Raw genomic sequence first — 15,322 nt, forward strand, 5'->3', positions numbered from 1 at the left:
TTCGGATACGCTCTTCTTCCCCTTGAGGCACACCCTCGGTTTTGACAGCTGGCAGTTTTCAGTAGCACTGTTGCAGTTTGATTGCTCACACTTTGAAAGTGTGGAGTCCAAGTTAGTGGGAAGTGCATAATAAATCATTGAATCATTTTTTGTATATGTAAGAAAGGCTAAATTATCCCTCTAGGTGGATTAAAACAGGTTTTTCTTAATTTTGAATGACTCCAATATTGAAAGGGTTCAGAGGGAATATACTGAAACAAAATAATCATCTATTCTAAGCAAAAATTATCAATCTACAACCCGCACAATAAAAATATTGTAGGGTACAAGGCTAACTTCAGAATGGTTAAAGCCATTAATAAACAAACAAACTTAGAAGCACACTAGATATGTATAACAATTTTGAATCAAATTTAAAAAAAATGCATTTAATTTCCATTTTTGCATCTACTTTGCACTCCCTCTCAGATAAGTCTGTTCAACAAACGTCTAACACCGATCCACCTCATTTGATGTTTTGTTGGAAGTAGAGCTAGTTTTTTGCAGATCGCTGACTTCTTACACGCAACGTTAATACAATTTAAATTTTTATTTTGATTGAAAAAATTCATTTAATTTCGTTGATTTTTACAAATGCATCACAAATGATCTGCTCCTAGAAATAAACAGAACCTTCTTACCCCTCGTTCAAAGCTTTTTTGCGCTACTTCTTAGAATGGCCGCTGTGCGCTGCTGGCGCTGACTGATGCTTTCAACAGCGTTTGACGTTCTCTCTGTCTATCCCGTTCCACATTCTCGACTGCATACAGCTGCTTTTGCGTGATTGAAGTGGTGGAGGAGTGATCAACATTTTTTTGGAATTTTTAATTTACTCAAATGACCTCAACTAATTGAACCGATAAGACTACTGTGTTTCTTTTAAAGTGTTTAATTGTCATATTATTTGTTTGTAATACACAAATTAGTAAAACGTAAGTACGGTAAAAGTGAAGTTTTGTTTTTTTTCATCCGTACAAAACCAGGCGTTGTCGGTCAGCTACATGAACATTTCACCGTCGAATAATGTAAAAAGAAAGTGAAAACCTCTATATGAAAATATCTACATGAGTCAAGCGGTGTTTGAGAAAAAATCTACCTACTTCTGGATGGGGTGTTCGTCGCAGGCAAATGGATTAACTTAATGTTTTTTCAATGCCATCACCCGTCGTTTGTGTTTTTGCTGAATGGGTCTATCGGTACAGAAACGCTAGATAAGATTACGGAATAATCTGTGTAGCCGGAAGTCTAGTGTGAAGAATATTCGGTTAGAAAGTAAGCTATCAGTTGCTGTACTACTTCCAACAAAAATTGATTGAAAGCGAACAAGATTAATTGGAATTTTCTTTCCGATGTCTTTTTTGCTCACAGCAGATGGCGAAACACGACCCACTATCAAACCAAAGTGGCTGGGCCAATATCTGGTAGAAAGTGAATCGACTGAATAAAACAGACTCATGAATGATTACAACTTGTATAAATAGATTCCGATATTTTCTGAACCGATTTATTGCCCAATCGTTTAGAACTTAAGTAGAATGTCGAAATAGGTGATTAACGTATATTCTGTGTTTTCCACTTTCTTACAGATGGCTTCGGGAAGACCTATTAAATGTGTGGTTGTTGGCGACGGAACGGTAGGAAAGACGTGTATGCTTATTTCGTACACTACGGACAGCTTTCCCGGCGAATACGTTCCCACGGTGTGAGTTTCCGATTACAGCTCGATTCTGTTCACCGGGCATGGCAAAAATAGCGCGCCTCAATGGTTATTGTTTTTCTTTTGCATGTTTCACAACCGATAGCTTTGACAACTACTCAGCGCCGATGGTAGTGGATGGAGTGCAAGTGTCGCTTGGATTATGGGATACCGCTGGACAGGAGGACTACGACCGGTTACGACCGCTCTCATATCCACAAACTGATGTTTTTCTTATATGCTTCAGCGTGGCGAGTCCGTCATCGTTCGAAAATGTCACTTCCAAATGGTACCCGGAGATCAAACATCACTGTCCGGATGCGCCCATCATTCTAGTTGGTGAGTTATTTTATCTACCTATCGCTGATAACGTGCTTTTTTAATAATATATACTTCCATGTCTTGTTTTTATTTTAAATTTACGATTTAATAGTATGGTTTCAGTTGCAATTGGATTGCAAAGCGTGTATCGCATTAGCTGCTTGATATTGGCTGGGGAAACGCTATAGCCCGCTTTTTGGACAAATTGCCAAACAGATCCAGAAGGAGGCCGTTTGCTTTTACATATTCGATATATAAATCGTAGTTTATTGCTTATACTTATGTTCCGGCATTAACATGTGTCCTTCAGGGTACCCGGATACATCCATTTTTAGATTTTTGAAAATGAAATCAATTAATCATATTGTTCCCGGGAATGTGAATTTCAATTAAGTACAGGCGATGTGAGTATTGAAATCTTGAAAATAGCTAAGAAAACTACATCTTATGGTTATGGGACCACTTGATGATTTGACTCCGGAACTGCAGATTCCTGAGGTACCGTGAGAGACCATTTGGAGGTGAAATATATATAGATAAAGAATAGACTTCTGAGACAATTTCAAGAATTTATATTGCTAGAGTTCCATTATAATTTACAAATCGTATCCCAGTACTGCAATATTTCTCCGGAAATCTGGATTACCGGAAACCGCATGCTTTCATCTGATTCATTTTTACAAATTCTAAAAGCGAATGTATTTTTGAATAGAAAACATCCAAGAGTTTCCAAATCGCTTACGAATAGCCACGGTCACAAGCTTTTCAATTTGTGGGGAACCGTGTCGGCTTATTAAAGGTTAAAGGAGATACAACGCTTAAAGTACATCTATTGGGATTCATACTCAACCAGCATATACACTCGTCTGCAACAAGGATGCCAGGTGCAAAGATTAATCAGTGTTTCACAGATTTTCAATGTGCTGTACAGATTTTTTAAACTGCACAGATTTCTACAGTTTTCTGTTATAATGCACAGATTAGCAAAAATTTCTCAATTTTTTACCCCGCGCACAATGTCTGCCTCGTGCAAAAACTAATTTCTTGTTTTGAGACAAACTTTCCTTAACACAGATCTGCACAGATTTTTACCTAGGCTGTGCATAGATTTCAAGAAATATTACTTGGCATCCCTGGTCAGCAACATAACTTCAACGTCTTTGGTTTGCACTATGGCCTAGGTCATGTTGATCCAAGTCAAATTCATTAGAACTACCTTTTATACAGTAGCATAATGAAATAACGTTAGTTGTTTCGAGCGTCACAATTTGTTTTTTAACTCTCAAAAAGGCAATCTAAAATGTGTCTTCAAGCAGAATCGCCTATAAGACCCAACGAAATCAAAAACCTATGTTTTGTAGTTTTATCAGTGAGAGAATCGAAAGCCCGAAAAGGCTTGATCATTTGTATTTCAAATTACAAGTTCATTGAAACTAGAGAACTGCAACTAGCCGGGCCTCTGAGACCCCTTGTCTTTTTGAGCGTTAAATACAAAACTCAAAACGATAAATTTTTATCCTCATTTTGCCTTATGCCTAACAAGCCCAAACCTTCTCTAACCCATAACATCTAGTCTTCGAGTACTTTTTGCAAGGTTCCGGTTCATTGAATTGGGAGCGCACTGGAAGTGTTCTTAATGAAGCAATCTTAAAACTATCAAAATTTGTGCTAGATTTATCATAGTTTTAACCCATTCATGCCCTTTTCGTTTGTGGTCAACCACGTTTTTAAACTGCTATCACTTTTGATAGAGGCAAGATTTTCTCACAAAATAAATAAGGCTAATAAATGTGACTATTGCCGTTCATTTGAGTACTAACAGATACAAGGATCAGCTCTAGATCTGAAGTTATTGCAATTAGTCTGATTGCATTCCGATGGAGCAGTGCTACCAGGTACAGTTTATATTGACGACAGAAAATGAAATTTTCATATATCTTCGTTATGTTGCAATATTATGATAAAACTTATCAATTTAGACAAACTTTGACTACGTTTTCCACCCAATTGGACTAGTGCAAATATTTTAGGAGAATTGTATTGAGCATTGGAAGGTCAAAATTGAGCAGATTCTAGCACTGCGATGGAAGCACCTATCCTTACGAAAAAAGGCTTTTCGTGTTTGTTGACCCTACCGTTTCCAAGGAAAAATAGTTTTGAAACCCTACATTCAATAGAAATAAGTTGGGCATGAAAGTGTTAAGCACATGTTGAATACCATTATACAAATGTATACCCAAAACTGGCCGTAATACTTTTACGGTAATAAGGAAAAATGCTCTAATAGCAAGACGTTTAATACTAAAATGGTCCCAACAAAAAATGACCCCAACGGCAATACCAATACATTCAAATCTCTTCTGTTTCGCACTCATGTTTCATCAATTCTTATACAATAAATATTAACACGTCGGATTGTCTGGAAGTAGGGAGCACTTCGCTTGTATTGCGCATCAAACGAAGCAAACACAATGTGGATAAAGACGAGTTTCGATTTTCTCTACACGACACATTTCGTATTTAAAGATCGACTCACACTCAGCTAGCTTCAAGGCACAGTCAGAAAAATCAACTCGGAATAGTGGTGGGGTATTTCGGTTGGAGTTAAATTGAAATTTCTTTTCTATCACGGACGTCAACAGAAAGGTAGCGATTGAACAAGACATGTCCTTCCCGTCATGTGCAGGAAGCAAGACCTAAGGTATGGTCCTCGCATCCGAACCGAGGGTCCGGATCCAGACACTTGTCTGGATCTAAGCACCAAGTCTGGGCTTGGTTCAGCTCCGAACCTGGTAAGGAGAAAAGGGGGCTAGATCCAGGGGTTGATTCGGATACGGATACTGGTCCAGATCTAGGAACTGGTCCGGATCCAGGAATCATTCCGGATCGGGAACTGTGTCAGATCCGGGAACTGCCTAAAATTTTTAGTTCACTAACCAAATTACCCAGTGAATCATCCGTAATTCCATCTAGTTTCTGCCAATATTGGGGCAGACTCCAGCTTGAATTTGGGCAGATATCCGCCAGAATTCCGGTTGGTTTGACTCGATACTAATACTATCGTAGAAATCTACCGAATCATCTTACGTACGAACAGAGCCGAAGTTGACACATACTGAAAAAGTGTTTTGTTGTGTGATGTACATACATGAACAACCGAATTTCGTCATTGCACCGTTTATAACCTTTGCGGGTACATAAGTATAACACCGCAATTGCGTGGTCTGTTACCGAAGAGACATTAGAATCTTACTCAAAAGTAATAGAAACATCCCGAGCAAATACTCATGGGTTCAAACACCACATAGCCCTTTGAAAAGACCTTAAATATGGTCTATGACAAAATTCACAACCATAAAGACACCATAAAAAGGTCTCAATAACCCATAATACAACATACACCAATACACCAACATATGATATTTTATATGGGATCTACCAAGGGGTTTCCAACGAGCCAAAATAGTGACACTTAATCAAGAATTACTCGATTTTTCGAAATAATTCGGTAATCCGTCGATTACTTTGGTTATCAATAATAAGCAGGGTAATTGTCTGTATTATTAAAATAATTCACGTAATCAACCGTAAATACAATGTAATCAGTTAATCATAAAGTAATCGTAAAGTAATTCATTACTACAAGACTCATTATATGTTGATTTTCACAGTTTTGCTCTCATTTTTTGTATACTCCAAATTGAATGTCTTAGGCCCTAAGATATTGACTGAATATAATTAAGAATTAAGGAGGCAATCAAAAACATTTGAATACATCTTAGCATTTTAACAAGAAAGATTCTTTGATTTAACAATTAAAACTAGGAGAAACACTTTTCGGCACTTGGTAGGCGCGCAAAATATTCTTTGGAAAAACATTCACATGGGAGATCAATTCTTTGGAAATACACAAGAGCGACATTCGGGGGATTATGTAGTAGAGAGCATATTAGGGACAGCAAAGAGATGGCGGAAAACGATGACAGAAACAAGACGAATACAAACTTGCACCATTTTGGCACGCGGCTGGTCTTTTTTAAAGACCCGACTTCCAGTCCGTTATTTGCATTCGGTTTTCAAGAGTGCAGCGATATTTTCTGCTAGTCTTGTAGTAGAGATCAGAGAATGATAGAGAAACGTGAAGAAATAGCTTATGTTTGGATATTTATCGCCAACACATCCAGAACCCAAAAGAAATAACTTATCTGAGATATGGCGCCACAGTACTCGTCTCATGACCAGACAACATGTTCGATGTCGTGATAATCCTTCGCCACAAGCTCAAAGATCATTATCTACAAACCCAATATGCTGGGAATGTGCATTCAACGTATGATTTGGCATGAGCATAACTCGAATTCAATTACAACCCATATCTACCCCCTTAAAACAGGCTTTCGTGGATACTTGTGGGATTATAGAATGTTGCCACCTTGCTAAGTATCTACTGTTCCACGTGATTTGCCTTCTTTCGAGTGTCCCTTGACGAGAAAAATACATGTAAAATTCGTTGAAGTGAATTGATCTTTCATAAAAATCACTTTCTAATGCACTCACACTAGCTAGAGTTTGCGCCTTCTCATTATCCGGAATGGAGCAATTGGAAGGGACCCAAACTAAGGTACTAATGTGGTAGGGTTCCCAAAAAAAGCGCTCAGGAGTTTCCGTGCTTATACTTACAAGACTTATACTATCCGTAACGAAGAAATAATGGTCTACAGGCAGGGTGTCAACGATCCCAAGGATATCCCAAATTACGGCTAATTCTGAGACATGAACTGAAGCAGTTTGTGGAAAGCGGTGAATTTTGATTGAATGTGCCGAAGCCAGGAGACTCGTCGAGTTTTCATGAGTCAGAGCAAACCACTATATTCTAGTTATTGAATTGAAAAAAATTGGAAAATTGACCCTATGTTACCACTTCTAATTCTGATTTCTAATGTGGTTTTCGAGTCGAACCAGATGACGAGATATTTTACTGCGGTGACTTGAGCGATAGTTTGACCTATTAAAAGAAGCTGTACTTGTGCTGTATCACGCTTCCTTGAAAATACGGCTAGCTTTGTTTTCTGCATGGAAACCTTAAACCCGGTTGAAAGTTGAAGCAGACAAACTATCCAAAGTACTTTGTAGATCGATGGCTTTGGATTCTATTACGGAGACCACTCCAACATCTGCAAGTTGCGTTAGCGTGTTAATATTTACAAGATATTCATAGATGTCGTTTACAAGCAAATTGTACAAAGGAAGCTAAGAGATGAACCCTGAGGAAGAAGCATACCGCTTGCCTTTTATAATTTTATAAAAAAAATTAAGATTGTGAGGAATCGTAAAAAAACAAGCAAACGACATCTTACTATTTATCCGAATAGTCGCACAGTGGCACGACGAGTGTCAAAACCCCGAAAATCAATGTCTTGTAATTCTTTCGAAAATATTTATTTTATTTTTTTCTTGGTTCGAAAAAAAATGAAAGGGTTGTGTACAGGACACGACCACGGTGACATTAAAAATGTAGCTTTTTTCAAGAGCGTGCAAATGAATTTTATCTATCACACATATCGACTCACGCTCTTGTTCACTCGCCTGTTTTCATATGTTACAATTTGCTATATACCCTCCCCGTCAAAACATAATTTATTGAAGGTCTTTTAACGGTAATCTATTAATTAATCAAGTATCTCACTAGGTGATTGGCATTATTTGGCTGATCCATCTAGTAAAAATAGGCTGGTCTGTCCAGAAAATATATTCAAAAGAAAAGTTCCATATTGAGAGCTGTGATGAGGAAGCCCACGCCCGCCAACGGAAATATACAGATTCTCCATGAAATATGAAATTTCATTTTCCATTTAAATTTTCAATAATGTACTAATGAGCTTAAGTAAACAATCTTAAGATTAAGTAGTTCTTGATCGATTAGTGATTGAACAAATGAAATTATTTGATAAATTACATTGTTATACAACGTTCGCACTACCAGTTAAAACGGGTTTTTATGCTATCTTGGTGACATTTTTCTTGTTGCTAATTATTAAAACGAGTTATAACTCTGTAGTGTAAACATTGTATAATTAAACCAATTCTGCAGCGTTTTATGTTATATAGGCGTTTTATGTGGTAATAGGACTGACATAATTTATCTTCAGTACAGCGGTTTGTTTCATAATTTAAAACAGATTTATTTTAAAATTAAAATTGTATACTCAACCGTTCTATTTGTTGTATACTTTAAATCGCAATTAGAACTGTGTTTTAAATACATAGGGTAGGACAGATATTCTGACTGGATAAACTGGGAAAACAATTTTAAGTCCAGTAACGCTTAAGACATGGCTTGAATTTGAATCGAAAAAGAACACCCGCTTAAACTGCTGCTGGGACGGTAAGTTCTGTTTTAAAATTTTCCGTTGTGTGCAGTACGAAACAAAAGTATTTGAAATTAGAAAACAAAAAGTTCTGCTGGGAATGTGATTGTTTCCGATGCAATTACACTCAGATTTTTCACGCAGGGGATACAGGCCGTGTAAATGAAAACCGCGTAAAATTTAAAAAAACGCGTTAATGAAAACCGCGTAAATTTCAAAATCCGCGTAAAAAAACCTGAGTGTACTCTCCTATATAAAATACTACGCTGCTGAACAGTGCAATAACTACAGAAGCACGTTGTCAGATGCCTTACTCATAAAAAACATATAACCGAAATATGAAACATGAAAACTAATAGGCTCTTTACCCTACGCAGCTACAAAGCGCCGTAAACATGGATTAACAAGTTACAACGCACACGCATGCATAAAAATAAATATATTTTTTTCAAACGCAACACTCTTAAGCAGCACACACCGTATTGAATTAAATCCAAACCACCCCACCCACCCACTTTGCAAATCATTCTGTGACACCGTGCTGGTACCCGAAAAATCCGCACACGGCCACCGCTGCCGAAAATGCATAGCCTAGACGCTGCAGCCATGATCTTACCCGTTCGACATAAGAACAAAAACTGATTCAAACGGGTACGCGTCACCTCTATTTATAAACTAACCGTATATGGTTTAGTCACTTAGGTGCGAGTGTGTGCGAATGCCAACGTTGCCGAAAATCGATAGCGCTTATTGCATCGCCCGGAGACGATGTTGCTCATATGGGATAAGAGCAACAACTGATTTAAACGGACATGCGTTGCTTCTATTTATGACTTTTCGTTTGTGATTGAGCCACTAACCTACCCTCTAATGACGGCTGTGTCTGAGAAATCTGCATCACGAATGGTAATTTTCCCGTTTTTCGTGAACTTTTTAATTTTACCAATTTCCAAAAGTCTACTTTTATTGGGGAGATATTAAATTATTACCAATATTTAAGTTAGGTGTTTCTGAATCGGTTGGTGTATGAATGATTAAAATCCATCTAGTAATATCGGAGTTATAAGCGTGCAAACCTTACATAGTTTCGTTACATGGGAGATAGTTTAGATTTTAGAATGACACCTAGCCCCAGATAGTGGAGTAACACATTTTTAATGTCAAAAAGAATCTCAAAATTTTGCGATAATCGGATGAAAAATGAATTTCGTTGAAGCAAGTGATGTCGATTTCTATTCAATTCGTTTCCATATAATTGTTCGCTCCTTCGAACTTCAAATGGCGATATCTCAAGAGTTATACGGCCGATTGGAGTAGTTTAAAGTTTTTTTAATAGAAGAATGAATATACTAAACTATAGATATGGGTTTGTACAGAAATGAATAACCTTTGTTCTGTATTAAGAAAAATCAATAGAAAAATTCAATGGCGTTTCAGTAATTTATCTTTACACCTCTTCCAATTTTTGAGTAGTTTCAAGATATATAGGCCACATCTTGCGCATTTTTGCGCCGAAGTTGTTATATCTATGTTTTTGAAAATACCCGTATGGAGACGCCCTGTAGCTCATCAATCTTCTTACAAATTGGTTGCCTACTCGACATCATATTACTGAAAAATTAGTAATTTTAACTAATTTTGGCAACCATTTCTGCTATCTGATGTTATTGACTACTATTATTAACGTGTATATTAACCCTTAAACGACCAACGCCTTCAAATGGGTTTACATAAAAGGAGTCGAAAAAAAGAATAATGGAATTTCAAAACTGATAGAAATGGATTCAGCGACCTAAAATTAGTTAAAAACCCAATTTTTAGCCAAATAAACCAATTTTTATAATTTTGTCACATCTTTGTATGGGGAGGTGCCACAATTTTTTGTCGGTTCACATGGTTTAGGATTTTTGTAGTGAGATTAATCCAGCAGAGCTAGAAAGTATTAAAGGTGTTTATTTTTTATTATATTTATTATTTTGTTAGATAATAGCGATCAATTTGCTAAGTTTCCGCTTAAAATAATTGAATAATCTAAAGTAATTCCAACAAGAACTCGCTTTGTTTCCAAATAATAAAGAGTAATCGAGAAATTCTACAGTAATCGAGCAATTAATTAGTAATCGGTTTTTCGAAGAAGTAATCTTTATAACCATGAAGTAATCTAGGTAATTTTTTTCGAGAGTGACATGTAATCAATGCTGTTGGAAACCCCTTGGGATCTACCGAACCATGGTGATGGTGTTTTCATGGTTTGAACCCATTTCAAACACCCATGCCAAACCCCATGACCATGGGGGTATTATGGGCTTTTCGTTTGCTCGGGATACTTGTCGGATTTTGGGTGTATCGATAAAACCTAAAAGTTTTAAGAGAACCTTAGGCAATACTCTTGAGAACCTCAATTAGTGTAAGTCATTTTCGTCTTAAGAGGGTATATGGTAATTTGGAGTGGTTTTGTAGAGTGTTCGGTTTTATGAAATTAATCTTAAAGATATCTTCAAGCGTTACTAGGGTTGTTTCCCAAAGAGAAACTCATACCATTTCGTATTATTTTGAATATATTTTCCGCTCAGCGCAAAAATAATGAAAAAAAGTACTAAGAGACGAGTTTGTGCTCACGCCCTTTAGACAGTGAAATGTTGTACTAAAAAGGGGGAAAGAAAATTGATAGAATTAAATTATTTTCGCTTGCAGTGATTTTTCTGATGAATTGCATGTCGCTATTTACTCAGAATAACTTTTTTTTATTCAAATATACTTCATATATTTTATTTTAAAACCTAATCAACTATGTTTCTTAAAATTTGGAAACCTTTGTGCGTTTTGTTTGTTATGGCATTTTTAATGAAAAAAGTTGTTCCTGCATTTATTCGCTCGCTAAGAAAAAATATAGTTTTTCCTAAAAAAATGCTTTATTTAAGTAATTATCCAGTAATAATTAACACTACATGTAGTAGTCTATCGAATACCCATCATTTTTGAGTACAAGTTTCATTCGCTTCGGCATTTAATCATTTCTTGTGTATTTCGTGTATGACAACACGAAACAGTATTTGTCAGTCGCAAAGCTCAAGAAAGTAATCAAGTTCTAAAACATGCCCAGAACAAGCAATATAGAAAAGCGTAATAATTAACTGCTAGAGCGAATGAAACTTGTGTTCAAAAATCATGGAAATCCGATTGACTAATAAATGTAATAGTGATTATTATTTGATAATTGAATAAAGCATTTTTTGGGGGGAAAACTGTATTTTCCTTACTGAATGTATAAAGGCAGAACACCACTTTTTTCACTTAAACTGACATAGCAAACGAACAAAAAGCACCAGGGTTTCCAAATTTTGAGAAACATCGTTCAATAGGCTTTGAAATAAATTCAGAAAATTAGTGTGCATGAATGGAAAACAGTTATTCTGAGAAAATCGAGAGAACGGAAAATTGTGGAACACATTTTTCACTTTATTTCCCATAACAAACGAACAAAACGCACCAGTATATTCATATTTCGAGAAACATGGTTGAATAAGCTTTAAAAAGCCCTGCAAATTTAATGCAGTTTGTTTGAAGAAAAAAACCAGAAAAAATTAGGGTGAATGTACCAGGGTTTCCAAATCTAGAGAAACATTGTTGATTAAGCTTTAAATCAAACTCTGAAAATTAGGTGCAGTTTGTATGAATAGAAAAAAGTTATCCTGAAAAAATAGGGTTAACGTATAAATGTAGAACACACTGTATTTCCACTGCCCTCAAGCATTCGATTCTGCGTAAAACTTCAGTCAGTTTGGAAGTGAGTGAATGAGGAAGGCGTTCAAATGAATATTGGTTTCGGTAAATTCAAGCAGAAATAGGCAACTGAGTTTGAAATTTGGCACCTCTAGTAAATTGGTAAAAAATCTCATACATAGTTTAAATACATTGGCCCGGAAATAGAATTTTCCGAATTGGTTCAAAATCAGACACTCCTGGTAGGACTAGGAATCGATTCCGTGATGGATCGATGAAGGTCTCTTATTTTCTTGTCACTGTAGTGAAGACACTAGCGTTTTGCATTCTCCCTTAGTTTTAATCTAGGTAGCCCTTACTAGGTGACTGATTTTTATACAAATGTTTTCATATTACACTAATTTGTTCAAACATGAAAGTTTGTTCTCCGTAGATCTGACTGTTACAGCTACAATTGATGAAGTTGACGTGCAATATCTTTTTGTAACACAGTAAAAGTAACTTTGAGTATTGTATGACCTTATTTCACTTTTCGTTTTACAGGCACCAAGATCGATTTGCGAGAAGATCGCGAAACACTGAGTGCCCTAGCCGAACAGGGTCTATCCGCGCTCAAACGAGAACAGGGACAAAAACTAGCCAATAAGGTTCGCGCCGTTAAATATATGGAATGCTCAGCTTTGACGCAGCGTGGCCTAAAGCAGGTGTTTGACGAAGCCGTGAGAGCTGTGCTGCGACCGGAACCACTCAAACGACGTCAACGAAAATGTGTTGTGATGTAAGAAATAAAAGTCTTCTGTGCATTTCGTGCACTATCCGAAATCTCGTGTACATAGGATTAAGTGAAAAGAATAAGAAGCAGAAAAGCTTAACAAATACTCGATCCTCTGTTTAATGGACATTTCTAGGAAAAGATACGAACGGTATGAAGTTACAAACAACCCGCAGATAGTTTTCAGCCAACCAAGCAAAAGTTTTCGCACAGTGCAAAAATTATTATTTTTAACACATTATTGTGCCATCGTAACAAACACGCATCACAACAGTAGTGTATGAATCAAAGCGTACACTTTTAAAATGATGTCCGAATACCTCACACGTCCGTTAGACCTGCATGTTTTTGGTTTAGAAGACTGCTTTAAAATTTTGTAAACTTTTTACAAGTCCATTACCAAGTTATGCCGAGCTTAAACGAAAAAGAAAAAAATCCTCTCTCCAGCTGCTAGTTTCTGCATCAACGTTAAAAAAGGCCTACATTCGAATTGTCAAAGGAAACAAAGTTTTTCTCACATTCTCATTTACCATAACTAGGCATAGCTATTTATAGAATATTACAGTTTAAAATAATGTTGGAAAGTTTACCAAAAATGTCAAAAGACAAAAAAGTTCAATCAGAACTACAATTCAGATTATACGTTGTAATTATTGAGTTGGTTCCGCAATTAAAAAAAAAATTGCTTTTTTGTAAATTTTACTTAAAATGATTAAAATATTACCGGTTTTGTATTTGAATGTTGCATCCAATAAACATAAAACACCAGTTGATGAATATCATTTGCGTTATTTCAGTATGGGTAGTACACTTTTCGGCAGTCAATTTTCAAATCCATAGTTATTAGAAGATCATAAAGTTATTTTACAAATTCAACGAATCGGTGATTTGATTATTCTTCTGTCTTCGATCATTGATATTGGCTGGAATGATTGATTTGTAGGGTCTTGACAATTCCCAACACTGATCATAATACCTGTTCATATAGTAAATAATGCCAATAATGAATATTGCAACGAGACTGAATCAAGCAGAAGCAATTTTTTCTCTTTTACCTATCTGGTAAAAGATTTTATATTATTCACCACACGAAGAAAACAAAACGATCTTTGCGTATCAACAACGCTTAAACGAAAAGCTTACTAATCTCTATTTTATATACGCCTCGGTTACATGCAAACAAAAAAAATGGTAAATCTAGTCACTAGTATGCATCTGAAAAAAATATAAATCTCACGGTTAATTTAAACGGAAAATGCTAAAGAGAATGCATAAAGAGAAGTCAATTTCTGGTTAGCCAAATGCAAAACCACACGCAAGAGATATAATTGAACAACAAGCTAAATCTCGTTCAAATTTATTATCAACTGACGGAACTATGTAGTAGTCTAATGATTTGCTATGTCGCAAATATTTTTTTTTTTACTTTTACAACAAATCAAAACTGGTTTCATCATATCATCATAGGTTATGCAAACGTTCACGATAGTGTTTAGTATGGTACATATGCTTACTTGCTAATTGAGCTAACAACAGCAAACAATTATTTAAATGTAAATTAGTTTAGGCTACATTTGACGATGACTTACCAGCCTAGTTGAAGACTTACTTAGACAATGATATGTTTTCGTGACCCCTGAGCTGAAATTGATTAACACCAAAGTACGATCCCGGAGACAGGAGGTAGGATGTGAGGGCGATTAAATGTAAACGATAGTCAGATTTTTTTTATTTCGGTATATTGTGTATTAGTTGTTTGTTGTTCTTTTTTCATTTCATTTGACATGACATACGAAACAATGTACACAAATTTGCTAGTTGAACTACATGATTTCTATAGGTTTAATTTCACGTCTATCACGAGCATTTACAGATTTTCTTACCTCCATACTACTAATTACAATTTTTGAATGATTGTATCATATGACGAAATATATATATTTTTTCTGAATTAAGTGTATCAAATTATTTATTTGTTGAACAGGATAAGTGTAATGACCCAATGTCTCCATTTCTAAAATATACTCATATCCCATAAACCCGTTTCTATCGTCATTGACGTTGCGTAAACTCGGTTGGGATTTTACTTCAAGTGGCAAACATAAGTTTTAATTCGGATTGAATGGTAACAAAGTAACAGTTTTGAGTAAAACCCCCAGTTTAGCGCGATAATGTTATGTTTTAAGAATAATAAAAAAAACGGTAATATCGATTAGGATTCAACAATAACAATTTACATTAGTTATATTCTCGATCGTCGTATGTCATTTGATTACGATTATACTAAAACCACTAATTTCTGAATTCTCATAGTCCCGCCTTTCATATTGTGACAAATGACAAAGTAAACTCAGATGCTAATTTTAACATCATTTAGACAATTCTGGAAGTTTTTGACATTTG

The 15,322-nt window shown here is 35.9% G+C and overlaps 1 protein-coding gene across 1 annotated transcript; it reads left to right on the plus strand.

The window, feature by feature from the left end:
• Positions 1–780: 780 nt before the first annotated feature.
• Positions 781–14,874, plus strand: LOC131677869 (ras-related C3 botulinum toxin substrate 1). The gene is made up of 4 exons (XM_058957947.1): positions 781–971; positions 1,626–1,741; positions 1,842–2,074; positions 12,691–14,874. The coding sequence occupies exons 2-4, from the start codon at positions 1,626–1,628 to the stop codon at positions 12,927–12,929; spliced, it is 588 nt and encodes a 195-aa protein (XP_058813930.1). The 5' UTR covers positions 781–971; the 3' UTR covers positions 12,930–14,874.
• Positions 14,875–15,322: the final 448 nt, after the last annotated feature.

This window comes from Topomyia yanbarensis, chromosome 1 (assembly GCF_030247195.1).
Source record: "Topomyia yanbarensis strain Yona2022 chromosome 1, ASM3024719v1, whole genome shotgun sequence".
NCBI classification, from domain to species: domain Eukaryota; kingdom Metazoa; phylum Arthropoda; class Insecta; order Diptera; family Culicidae; genus Topomyia; species Topomyia yanbarensis.